This window comes from Spermophilus citellus, assembly GCF_964194105.1.
Source record: "Spermophilus citellus genome assembly, chromosome: 2".
Taxonomy (NCBI): domain Eukaryota; kingdom Metazoa; phylum Chordata; class Mammalia; order Rodentia; family Sciuridae; genus Spermophilus; species Spermophilus citellus.
Genome location: NC_138183.1, coordinates 204,144,058 through 204,159,933, shown reverse-complemented (window position 1 = coordinate 204,159,933; position 15,876 = coordinate 204,144,058). Strand labels below are relative to the sequence as shown.

General features: G+C 42.5%; 1 protein-coding gene across 9 annotated transcripts in view; it reads left to right on the top strand.

Annotated features, from left to right (window-relative positions):
- Window positions 1–15,876, top strand: part of IRAG1 (inositol 1,4,5-triphosphate receptor associated 1) — a 118,931-nt gene that overhangs the window by 78,675 nt on the left and 24,380 nt on the right. For all 9 annotated transcript variants that reach the window (XM_081282057.1, XM_081282055.1, XM_081282053.1 and 6 more), the window contains 5 exons: window positions 5,105–5,228; window positions 8,650–8,680; window positions 11,940–12,080; window positions 12,863–12,994; window positions 15,373–15,514. In XM_081282057.1, the coding sequence (XP_081138183.1) occupies window positions 5,105–5,228; window positions 8,650–8,680; window positions 11,940–12,080; window positions 12,863–12,994; window positions 15,373–15,514 (570 nt within the window). The remainder of the gene's footprint in view (window positions 1–5,104; window positions 5,229–8,649; window positions 8,681–11,939; window positions 12,081–12,862; window positions 12,995–15,372; window positions 15,515–15,876) is intronic.

Here is a 15,876-nt window from a genome sequence, read left to right as displayed (position 1 = left end):
AGTTCTTTGTATAGATGAACTTTTTCAAAATAAAAAAAATTACAACTTAATTGAGTTTGAATTAAAGTGAAGTGAAACTATAGGACTTGCTGAATTTTGGTAATTGCTTCCTCCAAAGAGAAGAAATTAGTTTCTAAAAGTTTTGAAATTGTATTATGAAATTCATTAGGAGTTTGGAGTTGTGGTCGGTTTCTGCATGTTTTAAATCCAGATGGTTATTCTAAACTTTGTACCCAGCACTTGTTTTAACCAGGTAAGACACACAAACCAGAGAAATGATTCTTAGGAAGGAAGATATTTTTACTCACAGATTCCCCAAAACAGGAGACAACAGTCCACCTTGGCGGAAGGCCACCTGGGCAAGGACCAGGGTTAGTCAAGAGGCAGAGGAGGGAGGGGAGAATAGAACCCAGGCCTTTACTGGGGTTTTCATGGGAAGGAATGGGCAAGGGAGGGAAGGGTACCCTGAGTAAGCTTAGGATTGGATAGCTTGAATAATATTGTCAGGCTTGGCTAGAGGGGAGGTGTCTGGTCATCAGGTCCCTGTTCCTGGGTGATTTAGAGCAGGAAGAATATTGGCTTGGAGTGTGTGAGTTTGATAAAGGAAATGGTTGGGTGCAGGTTCTGGATTGGTTGGTTTGTATGTTAAAGCTTAACTTGAAAGAAACTTGGCTTCTATCTCCAGGAATTACCTAGCCTTGGAAAGGCAGTATCTCCAGGATTAAGGCCCCAAACACTTGACACCAAGAATAAAGACAAGAACATTTTGTCACTACTGACTTCCTGGGGGAAAAGATGAGAATGGCAGCATTTCTTCCCACCTTCATACTACTTCCTGCCTTTTATGTCACTACCTATACATGTGCTGAATTCTCCTTTGTTTATTGTCAAGGTTATAGCTTTTATAATCCATTCTGCAGCCATGGTTTTTACAGTTGTTCAGCCTTGGACTTACATGTAAAAGGATGTCATGTTCACCACTGGTCCTTTACCATGGCTCACCATCCCCAAATTGATTTTGATTTTTGTCTTGGTTAACTAGAATTTCATGATCATAGTTTGCTCAAGAGGGATGAGAGATGCTGTATTTCCTGAATTCTAACATGTTTGTAAATGTTGGTCAGGTCTTGAACAATAACTTACACAATTGTAAAATCCTTCCCCTTAGAGCTCTGTAGATTTGCTCCACTGACTTCAGTAGAGAAATCTAAGGCTAGCTGTTTGCCTGCATTCCTTAGCAATCACCTCCCCGTAATAGGTATCTTACTTTTCTGTGACAGTGGCCGGAAAAGCATTTCTTTATCTACCTATCTTCTTATGCCAAATGTCCCTTACCTACAAATTCAGGAGGAAGCGGGAGGGAGATGAGACTAGATGAACTTTTTCAAAATTGAAATACATTTTTTTAAAATAGGAGGTCAACTTACAACTTCAGCTTTCCCCTCATTTCAGGAAATTTTTCTTCTGTTATATCTTTGAATATGTTCTTTGTTTCATTGGTTTGCTTCACTATTCCAGAGAGAACATAATCTATACAGTGGTCAACAGTGTCTCAACTCCAGGTTCATATTCCATCTCTATGTACGTCATTCTTTTGTTAATTTTTTTTAAATTCTAGATGGACACAATGCTTTATTCTATTTATTTGTTTTTATGTGGTGCTGAGGATCAAACCCAATGCCTCACAAGTGCTAAGCAAATGCTCTACTACTGAGCTCCAACCCCCAGCCCCATGTTTCATTCTTTCTTTTCTTCCTTGCATTCCTTGTGATCATTCAATCTCTCTCACCTTCCTTACTAATTCTATTTGAAGCTCTATATGTTATATTTCATTTTCCAACTTTTGGTTACTTTTGTATTTTCCAGTTCTGTTATTTTGATCTTCAATTTCTTTCCTTATGTAAAAACCCTCTTTTATCTCTGTACGATCTTCTCATCTCATCCTTCCTTGCTTATTTTAGTTTTTTTTTTCCAGGTTCTAATTTCTCCTTGAGTCAACAAATTTCTGGCATATATTTTGCACAGAAATGCATTTTTGCATTTTGATTTTTTTTGCAGCTATGTTTCCATCCTGACATCTGTCTCCTACATGTTTCCCGTTTTTCTTCCTTTCTACCTTCCTTCCTTCTGTCCTTCCTCTTTTAACGTTAGTATTTTTGTATAGCTGCCATACATTGGTTTTCATTTGCTTTCTTTCTGATCTGGACATGTCTACTTGGATTTTCTTTTGCTCACATACATTGTGTGGGTTATTTTGCATTGACTTCTTTGCACCTCGTCTGAGATCTCATTACCCTTCCTTCAGCCCTTTAGTTGAAGACTGGGTATTTTGTGTCTGTCTGCTTGTTACTGGTGGAGAAAAGGGGAAGTTCAGACAGAGCTGTGAATAGTAGTGTTTGCAGGACTGGTTTTTGCTCTTTTCTATAGCCCCCAAACTTGGGTTCATTAAAGCAGATTGAGGGGTGTATCTGTTTCCTTGGTGGGGAATTGTGAGCTTTGGATTGCTTCTCCAACTTAGGGGACTTTTAGAGACAACCTGCCCAGGGGTTTATCTTCAGACTAGGCCCATCCTCCCAGGAGCCACTCATTCCTCTGCCAGGCAAAGGAAGGAAAAAACATCAAAATTTAAGACATTTGATCACTATGCCAGTTTCAGAAGTGGGGTGCGGGTGGGGATGGCTTCAATTGGGGATTTCCATGTTTCCCCCGCCAATCACTCCATCCAAGGAGCTTGTCTTAATTTTAATCTTCCTTTCTGGTAAATCCCCCTATATTGTTCAAGATAAGCAACTCAGATAGAATTCTGTGTAATCATTCTGCTTTTCCTCTTCCCTCCGAGCTAGTAAGAAATGCTAAGTGGCAACACAGTTGTTCCTCTCTTTTTCCTTCCTTAAAGCATTGGTGTGGTGGGATGGAGACCCTCTAACCTGGAAAACCTGTGAGTGTCCTCCTCAGGCAGCCACTCACCCCTCCATCCACTTCCCTGCCATTCTGTGTCACTGCACTGCATCAGAATTTCTCCTCTCACATCTTTTCAGAACTCATTCTTTGGGGGAGGAAGAAAAAAAGAGTTGTCAAGGGTGGGAGCTCAGTGTGTACTATAGTAATTTCTGTCTTTCTCTAGACATTATTTTTAAAGAGTGTTGCCATTTCCTGTATTTGAACATTGCTGGTATATTTTTGGTTGATTTTTAAATTTTTTGTTGCTAATTTGGTCCCATTCAGGAGGAGAGTGGTTGATTCTGAGATCCACCAATTCTGGGATCACTCTTAAGGGAGTTATTTTAACAAGAGTTAGAATCACTAAGTAGTTCCTTTTGTCTTCTTTCTTCTTTCCTCCCTCCCTCCCTCCCTGCCTCCCTCCCTTCCATCCTTCCTTCCTTCCTTCCCACTTAACCTAAGGGACTTTTCTAGGCAAAAGCCCCTGGTACAGTTCCACTCAATTATTAGGCTTCACATTGTTCGGTCTATCATACACAGTTCTCAGCAGCCCACAGCATAATTGGTTCTCTGCTGAGTGTGGTGGAGCAATGCCAGAGGTAGCACAAGGTTGGCCATCTGTCACCTGGGAATATCAGAGAGCAATAATTGCCTATCAACCGAAGAGTTGACAGGTAGCTAAGAGTATATCTAGGCAATGTTAAACCAAAAAAAAAAAAAAAAAAAAACATTGTTGACGATCTCTGACAGATGGCCCTACAGTCTGTGCTTGGATACCTGGAAAATCAGGGAACCCATGAACATCATTCTGTTATTAGAAAGCTAAAAGTATTTAAAAATTCTTAACCTTGAGCCCAACTCTATCCTCTTTTCTTTGCATGGCTCCTTTGGTGAGGCTTCTATTCACATGGCTCCTAATCTTAGGGCTATTTGGATTGTTGCTATAACTAGTCCTGATCTCCAGCCTGGCCTACAGTCCTGGAAAATGACCAAGCAGGTTGGGAATCTGCTAGGTCAAAGCCCATGATAGGTATAAATGTAAATTCTGGAAAATAATCATTGTATGGGATTAGGATACCTAATTAAAAAATTAAATTAAATTAAAAAGAAATCGGAGGGTTTGATTTAACCTTAGTAAACTATGAGCCCATAATAAGGCATAGAAAGTCTACATTGTGTGAATAATGAATGTCAATGTCAAAGTCACTTTCTTTTTTTTTTATTTTTAAAAAACTTTAAATTTTATTTATTTTAATTTGTTATATACAACAGCAAAAGTCACTTTCTAATGTCCTCCTACGCTGAACTTGTTAGAGCACACCTAGGCCTCCAAAACAACAAACTAGGATGCAGGCATGAACCTTGGATCATGGTCGGCCACACTGAGCAGCTAGGAGGGCTGGAGGCTGCAGAAGGGCAGCTCTGAAGAGATGCAAGAGATGTCTTCAAATAAGAGAAAGATTTATGAAATCACAACACAGATCCAGCCTGGTTTCAGGATATAACAAAAGGCTGTTCCTTGGCTCTGTCGCTAGTAGGCATCTATATTTTAGAGATATGTAAAAGGGCCTTGAGGTCCTGGACCTTAACTTTGCCTTAGACATTCCCTGTTTCTTTTCCTATCTATGAAGCTATGAAACCAAATGCTGATTTCTAGGTGGGAACTGGAAAATAGAACTTTTGAATATACATAAGGAAAAATAACTGGATATGAGACCTCCTGAGAAACTGCCAGGTAGAGAGTTTTTTCCCACTCAATTATTATAGCCAAACAGGCAACCAGTTTTCAGTTGCCAAAAAACAACATCTGTTCCCAGACATAAGATCATGCTTGATACTGTGGGGAACTATGGGAAGAAAGAATTTGAAACAGGCAGACCTAGGTCTGAAGTCTGGCTATGCCATTTACTCTGCCTGTAATCTTGGGCAAGTTACTTAACCTTGTTGAGCCTTGGCTAAGCTACCTGTAAAACAGGAGGATGATGTTCTAGCTCATTGGTTCATTGTGATAAATAAGATGATAATTATGAAAACTCTTATCATCTAACTAGGTGTTTATAAGTGTTAAAATTCTTCCTCCCCACCCCACCCCTGAAAGTAGCTGCCAATAGTTTTACTGTGATTTCAAACAGACATTTCATAAGAAAGCACTTTCATTTTTCAGGGATCCCTTCTGAAATCTCCCCAACTATTGAGGAAGAAGAGTCAAAGAGTGGTTTGGATGTCATGCCCAATATTTCTGATGTGCTGCTGCGCAAACTGCGAGTCCACAAGTCCCTCCCTGGAAGGTAAAATCAGAACTTGGATTGCAGAAGAGCTGTATTGGGTGGTGCCTGTGTTAGATTCTAGGTGGGACACAGAGAACTAATCTTGGTTCTTAATCCCAGAAGGGCTAAAGTCCAGTGGTCCAGGAAGGGGTAATGAATTCAAAACAAAAAGAATAAGAAAGGGCCAAACTGGGAGTTTCCATCTGAAAGAGTATGCGGGATTCACAGGTGGGCATAGCCCTTTGGACATAGGGCCACCAGAAACTCATTGTAGCAGATGGTGCAGGCTTTGGGACGGGAGAGATGGGTTTCAATCCAGATAGTCCTCTTACCTATAACTGAGAGAGTCTAGGTCTGAGATTTGCATAAATGGAGCAACCACATGAAGAATGATTGCTTAAAAAACCCACCAGACTTCTTCCACTCCTAGAGGGTAGTGCCTTTGCTTTCTGAGCTGTGGTTTCCTTCCTTTCACAACAGAGGTCATAAGTACTCTGTCACTGGTGGAATGTGATGCTGGCTAAATGAGATCATGTGTGATCAGGGAGTTATGACATAACAGGCCCTTGAGAGCTGAGCTAAAAAGTGAACAGTTTGGGTATTGGAGAAAATACTATGCTATAAAGACCATGAAATAGGGCACAAATAGACAATGACATGGGAGAGAAATATTGAGTGGGGGGGTCAAGGAAGTTCTCTGTGATGATCTAATAAATCTGAGATACACAAATGACAAAACAAGATATCCAGGCAAATATTTTGGTGAAAATTTTTTCAAACCAAAAACATTAGTAATTTCAACAAATGGTGGTGGGACAGATAGTCACAAGCAAAAGATTGAACTTATGGGCTGGGGTTGTAACTCAGTGGTAGAGTGCTTGCCTCCCATGCATGAGGCCCTGGGTTCAATCCCCAGCACCACATTAAAAATAAAAACAAATAAAAGTAAAGATAGTGTGTCCATCTACAACCAAAAACAATATTAAAAAAAAAGAGTGAACTTATAACCCTACCTCACACAGTACACACACAAAAATTTAACTCAAAATGGACCATAGAACTAAGTTTAAGATATGACACTATAAAGTTCTTAGAAGAAAACAGGAATAAATCTTCATGACGTTAAGTTAGTGCATGTTTTTTTAGATGTGATGCCAAAAATATAAAACAAAAGGTAAAGGGGCTGGAGATGTGCTCAGTGGTAAAGCACTTGCCTAGCATATGTGAGGCCCTAGGTTCAATCCCCAGCACCACCAAAAAAATAAAAAGAAAAAAGAAAGAAAGAAAAAGGGTTAAACAAACAGATGAATAGTACTTCATCCAAATAAAAAACTTCTGTGCTAACAAACAATGCCATCAAGAAAGTAAAAGGCAACCCACAGAATGAGAGAAAATATTTACAAATTCTTAATCTGATAACGAACTTGTTTCTCTATCAAGAGTTCTTATAATGCAACAAAAGGACAAATTATTGTCCTTTTTCCTCAAATAACCAAAGATTTAAATAGACGTGTCTTCAAAGAAGATATACAAGGAGTCACATGAAAAGACACTCTGTCCCTTCAGAGGTATGTGGCTCTGCCTCCTAGTTGCCAATGCCAGTTTATAAGGCCTAGTTCTGCTTCAGGAACTGGCTGGGCATGGGGCTTCTTGGCTTAAATCACACACCTCCCTGTGTGTGTCCTGCTGCGCCCACCTGGGAATACCACATACCATAAAACAAACCAATAAAAAAACACAGTTGGGTGTGTTCAAGAGCAAAAAAGCAGTCAACAAAGTAGTTGTTTCTGAGTCAACAAAGTAGGAGGATAAAGGAATAAAGTTAGATTAATTACTTATGAAAATAGGCAGAATTGCACATAATACATAAAGCCAGGAGTCAGAGGCACTCTCAGTAAGCTTTGATAAATCATGTAGAGAGTGTGTGATGCTCTATAAGAATATGTGGTAAGAGTGAGTCGGCCCTCAGAGGAAAGGGCCTGCCGGGTGGGGCTGTGACCAGGGCTGTAACATAGCACATCTTTGCAGCTGTTTATCTCCTGTCCTGCTCTCGGCTGACTTGGTGGCCATGGGGTCTTGTTGCCTCATCCTAACAGGAAGGCTCTCACAGTCCCTCCTGGAGGGTGAGAACCAGCCCCTTGCAGAGATGGCTGACCCCTACCTTTGATCTCAGGTCCCTCTGCACCCGTGAAAGGGAGGAAGCTGTGTTTCCTGTGAAGCTTATTGATGGCAAGCTCTCTTGCCAAGTCCTGTGACACTGGTCGGACCCCTCCCGGCCTCCCCACCCAGCACAGGAAAGGGCCTGTGCATTATTTACATTATCTGGGTTTCAGAATACGTCCAGCTTTAGTTACTAGCAGGAACAGAGGTGGCAGCCACACAGCGTGGGCATGCAGATAAAGGAACTGCTTTCTGGGGACAGGCTGTGGGACCTGCACATGACAAGCAACTCTTGGAAGGGCCCCTTTGTGCCAAATGGGACTCCCTTGACATTCTGATTCCTGCCACAGAGGGAACTTTGTCACAGCGCTCAAGAATGAAAAGGTCAGACTTTGCAGACCTAGGTCGTCCAAGGAAAACTGTAACAGCAACTTGGATGTGTACATAGTTTGTAAATTACAAATGCATATGCACTTATTAATTCCTCATAGCAAGCCTGTGAGTGAATAGTGACAATAGCTAACATTTCCTGGGTACTACTGAATATGGATGTCCTTTAGCAGTTGGCCCTCGGAATTCATGAAGAATTGGTTTCAGGACCCACCCCCTTCTGCATGGATACCAAAAATCTGCAAATGCTCAAGTCCCTTGTTTAAAATAACGTAGTATTGCATATATTATAGACATCCTCCTGTGGATTTTAAATAATCTCTAAGTGACTTATAATATCTAGTGCAAGGACAATGCTATGTAAATAAGAATTTTACTGTATTATTTAAAGACTATGACCAAAATAGTCTGCACATCTTCAGTACAGACACAATTTTCTTGAATATTTTCGATCTGCAGCTGGCTAAATCCAGGAATGCAAAACCCACAGATATGGAGGGCTGCCTGTATTTATGAGCACATACCCCTTCATACTACATACATTTGCATGTTTTTTATTAGACTTCTGCAAGGTAGATAATATTATTCCCATTTTACAGATGAGCAAGGTAGCACTTACAGAGATTAAATAACTTATCCAAAGTCATAGAGGTAGAAGTGACATTGCTGGAGGACTGACCCCAGGATCTAATGTTTTCTTCAATGCTACCTCTGCAAGGATCAGAGTCTCATAAAAGACAGAGAACACAAATGGGACTCTGCCGTATTCCCATCTCACCAACTCAGCTTACTCTATTTCTGAAAACACTTGTCAGCTGGTCGTTCAAAGTCACCTTGTAGTTTATTTACTGGGCTGGATAAAGTTCATATATGTATTCTCTCTTTTTCACAGCACCCCTCCACTCACTGAAAAGGAAGTTGAGGTAAGTGATTCAGGTGCTTTATGCAATTGAGTGCCTGCGATTAACTCAGCTTATTCAAAATATCTCTTCCTCCAGCCCCGATCCTTACATTTTTACACACACAAAAAAACAAGAACATATGACCATGAATAACATGGATATTCATACCCAACTGCTGAACCGACGAGATTTCCACTCTTGCTCCTGTTAATAGAGGATTTGGTCAGAGGTGAGAAGGTAGTTGGAAATTACGTGTTCCTTTGAGGAGTGTATGTTTTTGAAGTGTACATTTTTTTTTTTTTTTAAAGAGAGAGTGAAAGAGGAGAGAGAGAGAGAGAATTTTTTAATATTTATTATTTTTTAGTTCTCGGCGGACACAACATCTTTGTTGGTATGTGGTGCTGAGGATCGAACCCGGGCCGCACGCATGCCAGGCGAGCGCGCTACCGCTTGAGCCACATCCCCAGCCCCAAGTGTACATTTTTGATGCACAAGTTCAGCTGGAAGTCTGCAGAATTACATCAAATATTTTTTAAAGGAGTAAAAGATGATAAGATTTCTTTTTTTTGTCTTTTAAAAATAGCTTTTATTATTTTAGAACAGTTTTGGTTTATAGCAAAATCAAACAGAAAGTACAGAGATTTCCCAAATACCCTCTAACACTATATAACCACAGACTTTTTTTTATTTAATTGATTTTATTTTTTTAAATACACAACAGTGGAATGCATTACAATTTTTATTACACATACAGAGCACAATTTTTATATCTTTGTATATAAAGTATTCACGCCAATTCATGTCTTCATACATGTACTTTGGATAATGATGTCCATTACATTCCACCATCCTTGCTAATCCCTTGCCCCTCCCTTTCCCTCCCACCCCTCCGCCCCATCTAGAATTCATCTATTCCTCCCATGTTCCCCCTCCCTACTCCTCTATGAGTCAACCTCCTTATATCAGAGAAAACATTCAGGCATTTGTTTTTGGGGATTGGCTAACTTCACTTAGTATTATCTTCTCCAACGCCACCCATTTACCGCAAATGCCATGATTTTATTCTCTTTTATTGCTGAGTAAATTCCATTGTGTATATATGCCACATTTTTTTTTACCCATTCATCCCCTGAAGGGCATCTAGGTTGGCTCCACAATTTAGTCATTGTGAATTGTGCTGCTATAAACATTGATGTGGCTGTGTCCCTGTGGTATGCTGTTTTTAAGTCCTTTGGGTGTAGTCCGAGGAGAGGAATAGCTGGGTTAAATAGTGGTTTCAGTCCCAGTTTTCCAAGGAATCTCCATACTGCTTTCCATATTGGCTGCACCAATTTGCAGTCCCACCAGCAGTGTATGAGTGTGCCTTTTCCCCCCACATCCTCGCCAACACTTGTTGATTGTCTTTATAATAGCTGCCATTCTGACTGGAGTGAGATGATATCTTAGAGTAGTTTTCATTTCTCTTATTTCTAGAGATGATGAGCTTTTTTTCAAGATAAGATTTCAAGTTTCAAACTTTAGTTTCTAGGGAAAAGGTGCTAGCCTTCTGAGGGCTTTAGCTGCAATAAAGCCAGCTCAGCTGCCAGTAGCACAGCCTTCCCTGACTTGACCTTAGTCCTCTTAGGCTTTCTTATCCCAAGGTGGGTGGGGAGTGAGCTGAGAGGAATTTGCATTTCACTCTGGTGAAGGCATAGATGCACAAGGAGAACCTATCAGAGGTGAGACAATGCAAACCACTGGTGTGGACCAGATAAGCAAAGGAAGACAGATAAAATGAAATGTTTGCCACAGATGGCAACAATAATCTTGTTCTAGACACAGCACTTATAGCTTGAGCATGCATAGCTGTTCTTTCAGCTGATCCTCCCATCAGCTCTGAGAAGCAAGTGGAGCAGGAATTAAAGAAGAAAAACTTACCAATCAAATAACTTGCAAAGGTCCCACATCCAGTACTTAGCAAAACTAAGATTTGGACCCAAGTGTTCCATTGAATCAGGATTTGATGCCATTAAGGTACAGAGAATTATGCATTGAGCATTAATCATAGTTTTGACGGAAGCTGAGTAGAACAGAGAATCTGCATCACAAGGATGAGAGCTCAAAGCCCACTCACTGACATTTGTGAACATGAGCCATGGGCAGTTTGTTTAATGGCCAGATTCTATCCTCAGATGGGTATTGACAGTCAGCTCCCAGCATGGTGGAAGTAAAACAGACTTTGGAAGCAGTCCAAGAATTAAGTCCTGGCTCTGCCACTTCCTGTCACCTTGAACAAGTTAATGACCTCTCTGGTCCTCTCTTTACCCACAAAATGAGTATATTAGTTCCTACCCCAGAGGGTTGTTGAGGGATTAAACAAAGTAAGGTTTGTAAACTCATAGCAGCCCTGGCATAACGTAGATGTTCAAGAAGGAGTCGTTTTCAATATTGCCAATGTCATCATATGGAGTAAGTTCAGTGCCTTCAATACTGTCTGGAGACGTCTGCCCACTCAGGCACAGTTAGTGACCACTGGATGTAAATCTGCTACCGCTGGACTCAGGCCAGGCAGATGAAGGCTATAAAATTGAAGACTCTTCCTGCCTTCCTGTGTGGAGTCCTTCTGTCTAGTCCTCCCCAGTAGTTTCCTATTTCTCCAGGGTTTCCATGTCTGATCAATACCACCTTTTAAAAATGTAATCATGAACGCCATGATGCATTTTTGGCATGGAATATTTATTCCAGGAAGCTTATTCTAACAGAACCATACCTGGCCTTATTTAATCCCCTGGCAGCTACCTAAAGCTGCTATTGATATAAGATTTGGAACAGTCAGGCAAGATGCTTGTTGAAGTTTTGCTTTAAATCAACAAAACTTAAACCTCAAATAGGGTTTCTTTAAATACAGAGGTTTCATGCAAAATCTCCAAAATCCCCTGTGCAATAAATCCTAGCATAAATCCAAACTGCTTACACAATCAGCTTCACTGGCCTGAATTTAAACCCAAATACAGGATGTTACTTTCTTAAAATACAGGGGAAAGCAGAGTGTTATTCTCTTATTATTTTTTGGTAAAAAGCATTTGGCCTTCTGGTCCTGGAAAGGGCCTGGCCTGGACTTTGGGTTGCTTTTCTCCATCATTTGTGTGGTTTACCATGAAGTGAGTTTCACTTACACATGGCTGCCTTGGTGCCTTTTTCTGGGGGCCATTGTAAAATGCTTGAGCAAGAAACACACCTGCAGCCTTGTTCCCTGCAATAACTCCTCCTAGCACCTCTTCCGCACTCTTGTTCCCAACAGAACGTGTTTGTACAACTGTCCTTGGCCTTTAGAAATGACAGCTACACCCTGGAATCTAGAATTAACCAGGCTGAAAGGGAACGCAACCTGACGGAGGAGAACACTGAGAAGGAACTGGAAAACTTTAAAGCTTCCATTACGGTAATTGTGGAGTTTGATTTAAGGAATTCTTGCAGGAGGGACTGTCTCCAAGGGTCATGCCAAGTGTCATACATCTCTTGGTCACCAAGTAGAGACTTCTGAAATGAGAAATGGAGCCAAGATCTTGATAGGGCCTTCCTCAGAGAGCTGGGGGAGCTGGCACAGTTCCTGAAGGCCAGATTACCTGGGTCTGTGAATGAGGCCTCGGAGCTCTTGGGAGCTTCTCAAGAGGGGCTGGTTGCCTGCAGATGACTCCTTTCAGGCCAGCCAGGTATACAGTATCTACGCAGGGCTTCTCCAATTTCCAGAAGATGCTGTGGCCCTAGCCCTGTCTTAGTGAAGATGAGGCCCAGGGCTTGTCTCATGAGCCTGTCATATTATTAGGCTTGGTATTGCTCCAGTCAGCTCAGGCTGCTATAATAAAGTGCCATAGACTGGGCAGCTTAAACAACAAGCATTTATTTCTCACAATCCTAGAGGCTAGAAGTCCAAGATGAAGGTGCAAGCATGGTCAGTGCTGGTCAAGGGTCCTCTTTGGGCTTGCAGACTGACATGGTAGAAAGAAACCAAGAGAACTCTCTGGGGCCCCTTTCATAAGGACACAATCTCACTCCTGAGGGCTCTACCCTTGGAACCTAATCATCTCTCTCAAAAAAAGCCCTACTTCCTGGTACTCTGACATTGGGGGTTAGGATCTCAGCATATGCTTTTGGGGAGGGCACAGACACTGGGTCCACGGCACTACATGAGGACCCTGGGTGATGTTCCTTCTTACTTCTCAGTCCTCAGCATCACTCTGGCACCACTGTGAGCATCGTGAGACCTACCAGAAGCTGCTGGAGGACATCGCTGTCCTGCACCGCCTGGCTGCCCGTCTCTCCAGCCGAGCCGAGGTGGTGGGGGCTGTCCGCCAGGTGATCCCACCAACCCCAGCCTTGCTGACTGGTTCTTTTCTACTTGTGGTAACTAGCACAGTGACCAGCAGGGACAACTAGAGACAACACCCAGTGACGTGTTGCTCTGTGCCAGGAGGAGGTTATTGACCTATTGTTCAGAGTATTTTTATTGACCCACAAAACCCTCAAGATGCTTCCTGGAAAAAGCTTTCTGTAGACACGTAAGTTTGGCAATGACTGTTTACTGTCTTTCTTCTTGGAGATTTCTAAAGCATATTGATATTGAGAAGTCCTGTAGGAAAAAAAGAATGGGTACTGAAAAAAGGAGAAGATGAAGACAATGAAGAAAGAGGAGGAGGAATCCTTAAAAAAAAAATAAACAAAATTTAACTTGTATTTCCCAAATGTATTTGACTAAAGAACCCCTCACTCAATTTTTCTCACAAAGTAACTATTTAACTCCCATGGAACTAGGATTGAAAAAAACATCCCTTAGGAAAAGCTGTTTTGTTTCATTTGATTCATCCATTAATCCTCCAAAGTATCTGTCCCTTTTCCTAGATGAAGATATAGAAGATCTGAAAGGCATAGGTTGAGCATTCCTAATCTGAAAATCCAAATTCTGAACTATTCCAAAGTTTTTGCACCAGTAATAATGTATCAAGTGGACAATTCTACACCTGAATTCATGTGTCAAATCACAGTCTTAATGTAGATGTTCTAAAAATATTGTATGAACTTACCCTCAGGCTACAAGTGAATGGAATACATGAAACATTAATGCATATCATGTTTAGACCTGGCTTCCATTCTCCAAGGCATCTCATTATGTATATGCAAATTTTCAAAAATCTGAAAAAAAAAATCCCAAGTCCAAAATGCTTCTGGTCCCAAGTGCTTCAGATAAGAGATACTCAACCTGTGACAGCACCAGTGAGTGGCAAAGCAGGGGTGCAGGCCCAGGTAAGGCTCTCTCTTGGTCACTTTGGTCCACTCTGGTCCAGCATGGTGTTATAGGGCCATACTGCTCAAGTTCTAGTCCTGGTTCCACCCCTCACTTGCTGTGAGACCTTGGGATGGGTACCAAGCTCTCTACGCTTCAGTTTCTTTAGCTGTGAATGAGGATGATCATGGGCCTGCCGTAGGGTTGCTGTAATCCTTGTAAAGTACTTTGATGTTGTCATGACGGTTGCTATTTTCATGGACCCACATCCTGCTGTACTGGATGCATGAGAGGATGTTCCTGGGGTGTAGCCCTGAGCGCTGCCTGTGAAATGAAAAGACAAGCCACAGGCCTGACCCACCCTTGTGTCCTTCTGGATAGAGCTCCTGACTCAGCAGTGTAGCCCAGGAAGTCACCCAGCTGGGAGCAGCCACACAGAGAGGATGCTAGGGAGTGGCTCGTCTCAGCACCACTGAGCTATTGGGACCTCTTCCAGGGAAGTCAAAGGGGAAGTCCCTCTGAGGCCAGATGGGGTCTGAGCTAGACCCTCTGAGGGACAAAGAGACACTGTCCTCCCAAACGTGTGCCACTCTCCCAAACGTGTTTTTTGTCCCCTATGTTGCTCACTCCATCTTTGCTCTTCTTTAAATGGCTTCCCCTCCCTGGCTTCTGTCCCAGTCCTTGCCTTCGTCTCTGCTTCCAATGGACTACTAGCTCGAGTGCTTGTCCTGTCTTTCTCTGTTGCTGTCACTGCCACCAGTCTCACTCCCTTTCATCTGTCTCCACTCATATCGCCTCTTACCTTAAGAAATTGAGTGGTTCCACTTTTTATTCAGGATAATCCTAATTCCCCCATTTAGCATTTAGGGTCCTTCGCAGCCTAGTTCTAGTTCACCTGTTTTTCTTACTTCTTCTTCCCAGCTGCTAACTGACCCTTGCCTGAGTGGGACAACGGCACAGCCCGGGTTTATGCCGATTGTCCCAGCGAGATTTGTAATGGCACCCCCTTTTCACTCTCTAAAGGATTCCTGTCTGGAGGATAACTCCTCACCTACATTCAAGCCTTATGAGGTCCTTCCTTGACTCACCTTGGGGTTCCCTGGCCTGCGTGCTCTTTGTGTCCCCCCACCTGTGTCTACATGCTCAGATGCTGCCCACACCCTGCATCCATGACTTCATCTCATCTCCACCCACCCTCCCCTGATCCATTCTCAGCAAGCAGAAACAAATCCCTTCCTCCTCTCCCTTCCTGCTGTACCAGGCTGTGCCTTTCTCCTTATCCCTGGGCACAGGTACCTGAGTTGGGCAGCAGTCTCATAGGGGGCACTGTCACATCCGATGGGCCCCAGTATCCTTCCCAATCTCACAGCGCAGAGCCTGGCTTAGAGAAGACAAGTGCTGCTAGCGCCTTTCCTCCAATTGCCCCCTGAACACATGCTCTCCTTCCCTGCAGGAAAAGCGCATGTCAAAAGCAACAGAAGTGATGATGCAGTATGTGGAGAATCTGAAGAGGACCTATGAGAAGGACCATGCAGAACTCATGGAGTTTAAAAAACTTGCAAATCAGAATTCAAGCCGCAGTTGTGGCCCCTCTGGTAAGGGACTGGGCTTCTGCTCCCATCTTGCTTTCAGCTAGGACCAGAGGGATCAGGACAGCCCCAGGACCTATTTCCAATTGCAAGTCTCCCTTCCCCTGCCCAATGTCACCCACAGGGCATTTGCAGCAGCTGCTCCAGGGAGCCTGGGGTCCTGGAACCAGGAAATGGGAATGACCTCTTGACTCCCAACACAATTAACCAGAGTGACTGTCTACAAACAAAAAAAATACAGGCTGCAAGAGCTTTCTTTACCTTGTGAGAATGACCCCAAACCCCATAAATCTTTGTGCTTTGGGACCCCCTTTTAGGTACCATATGCTAAAGAAATTGGGCTTTATTCTGGAAAGCATTAGGGATAC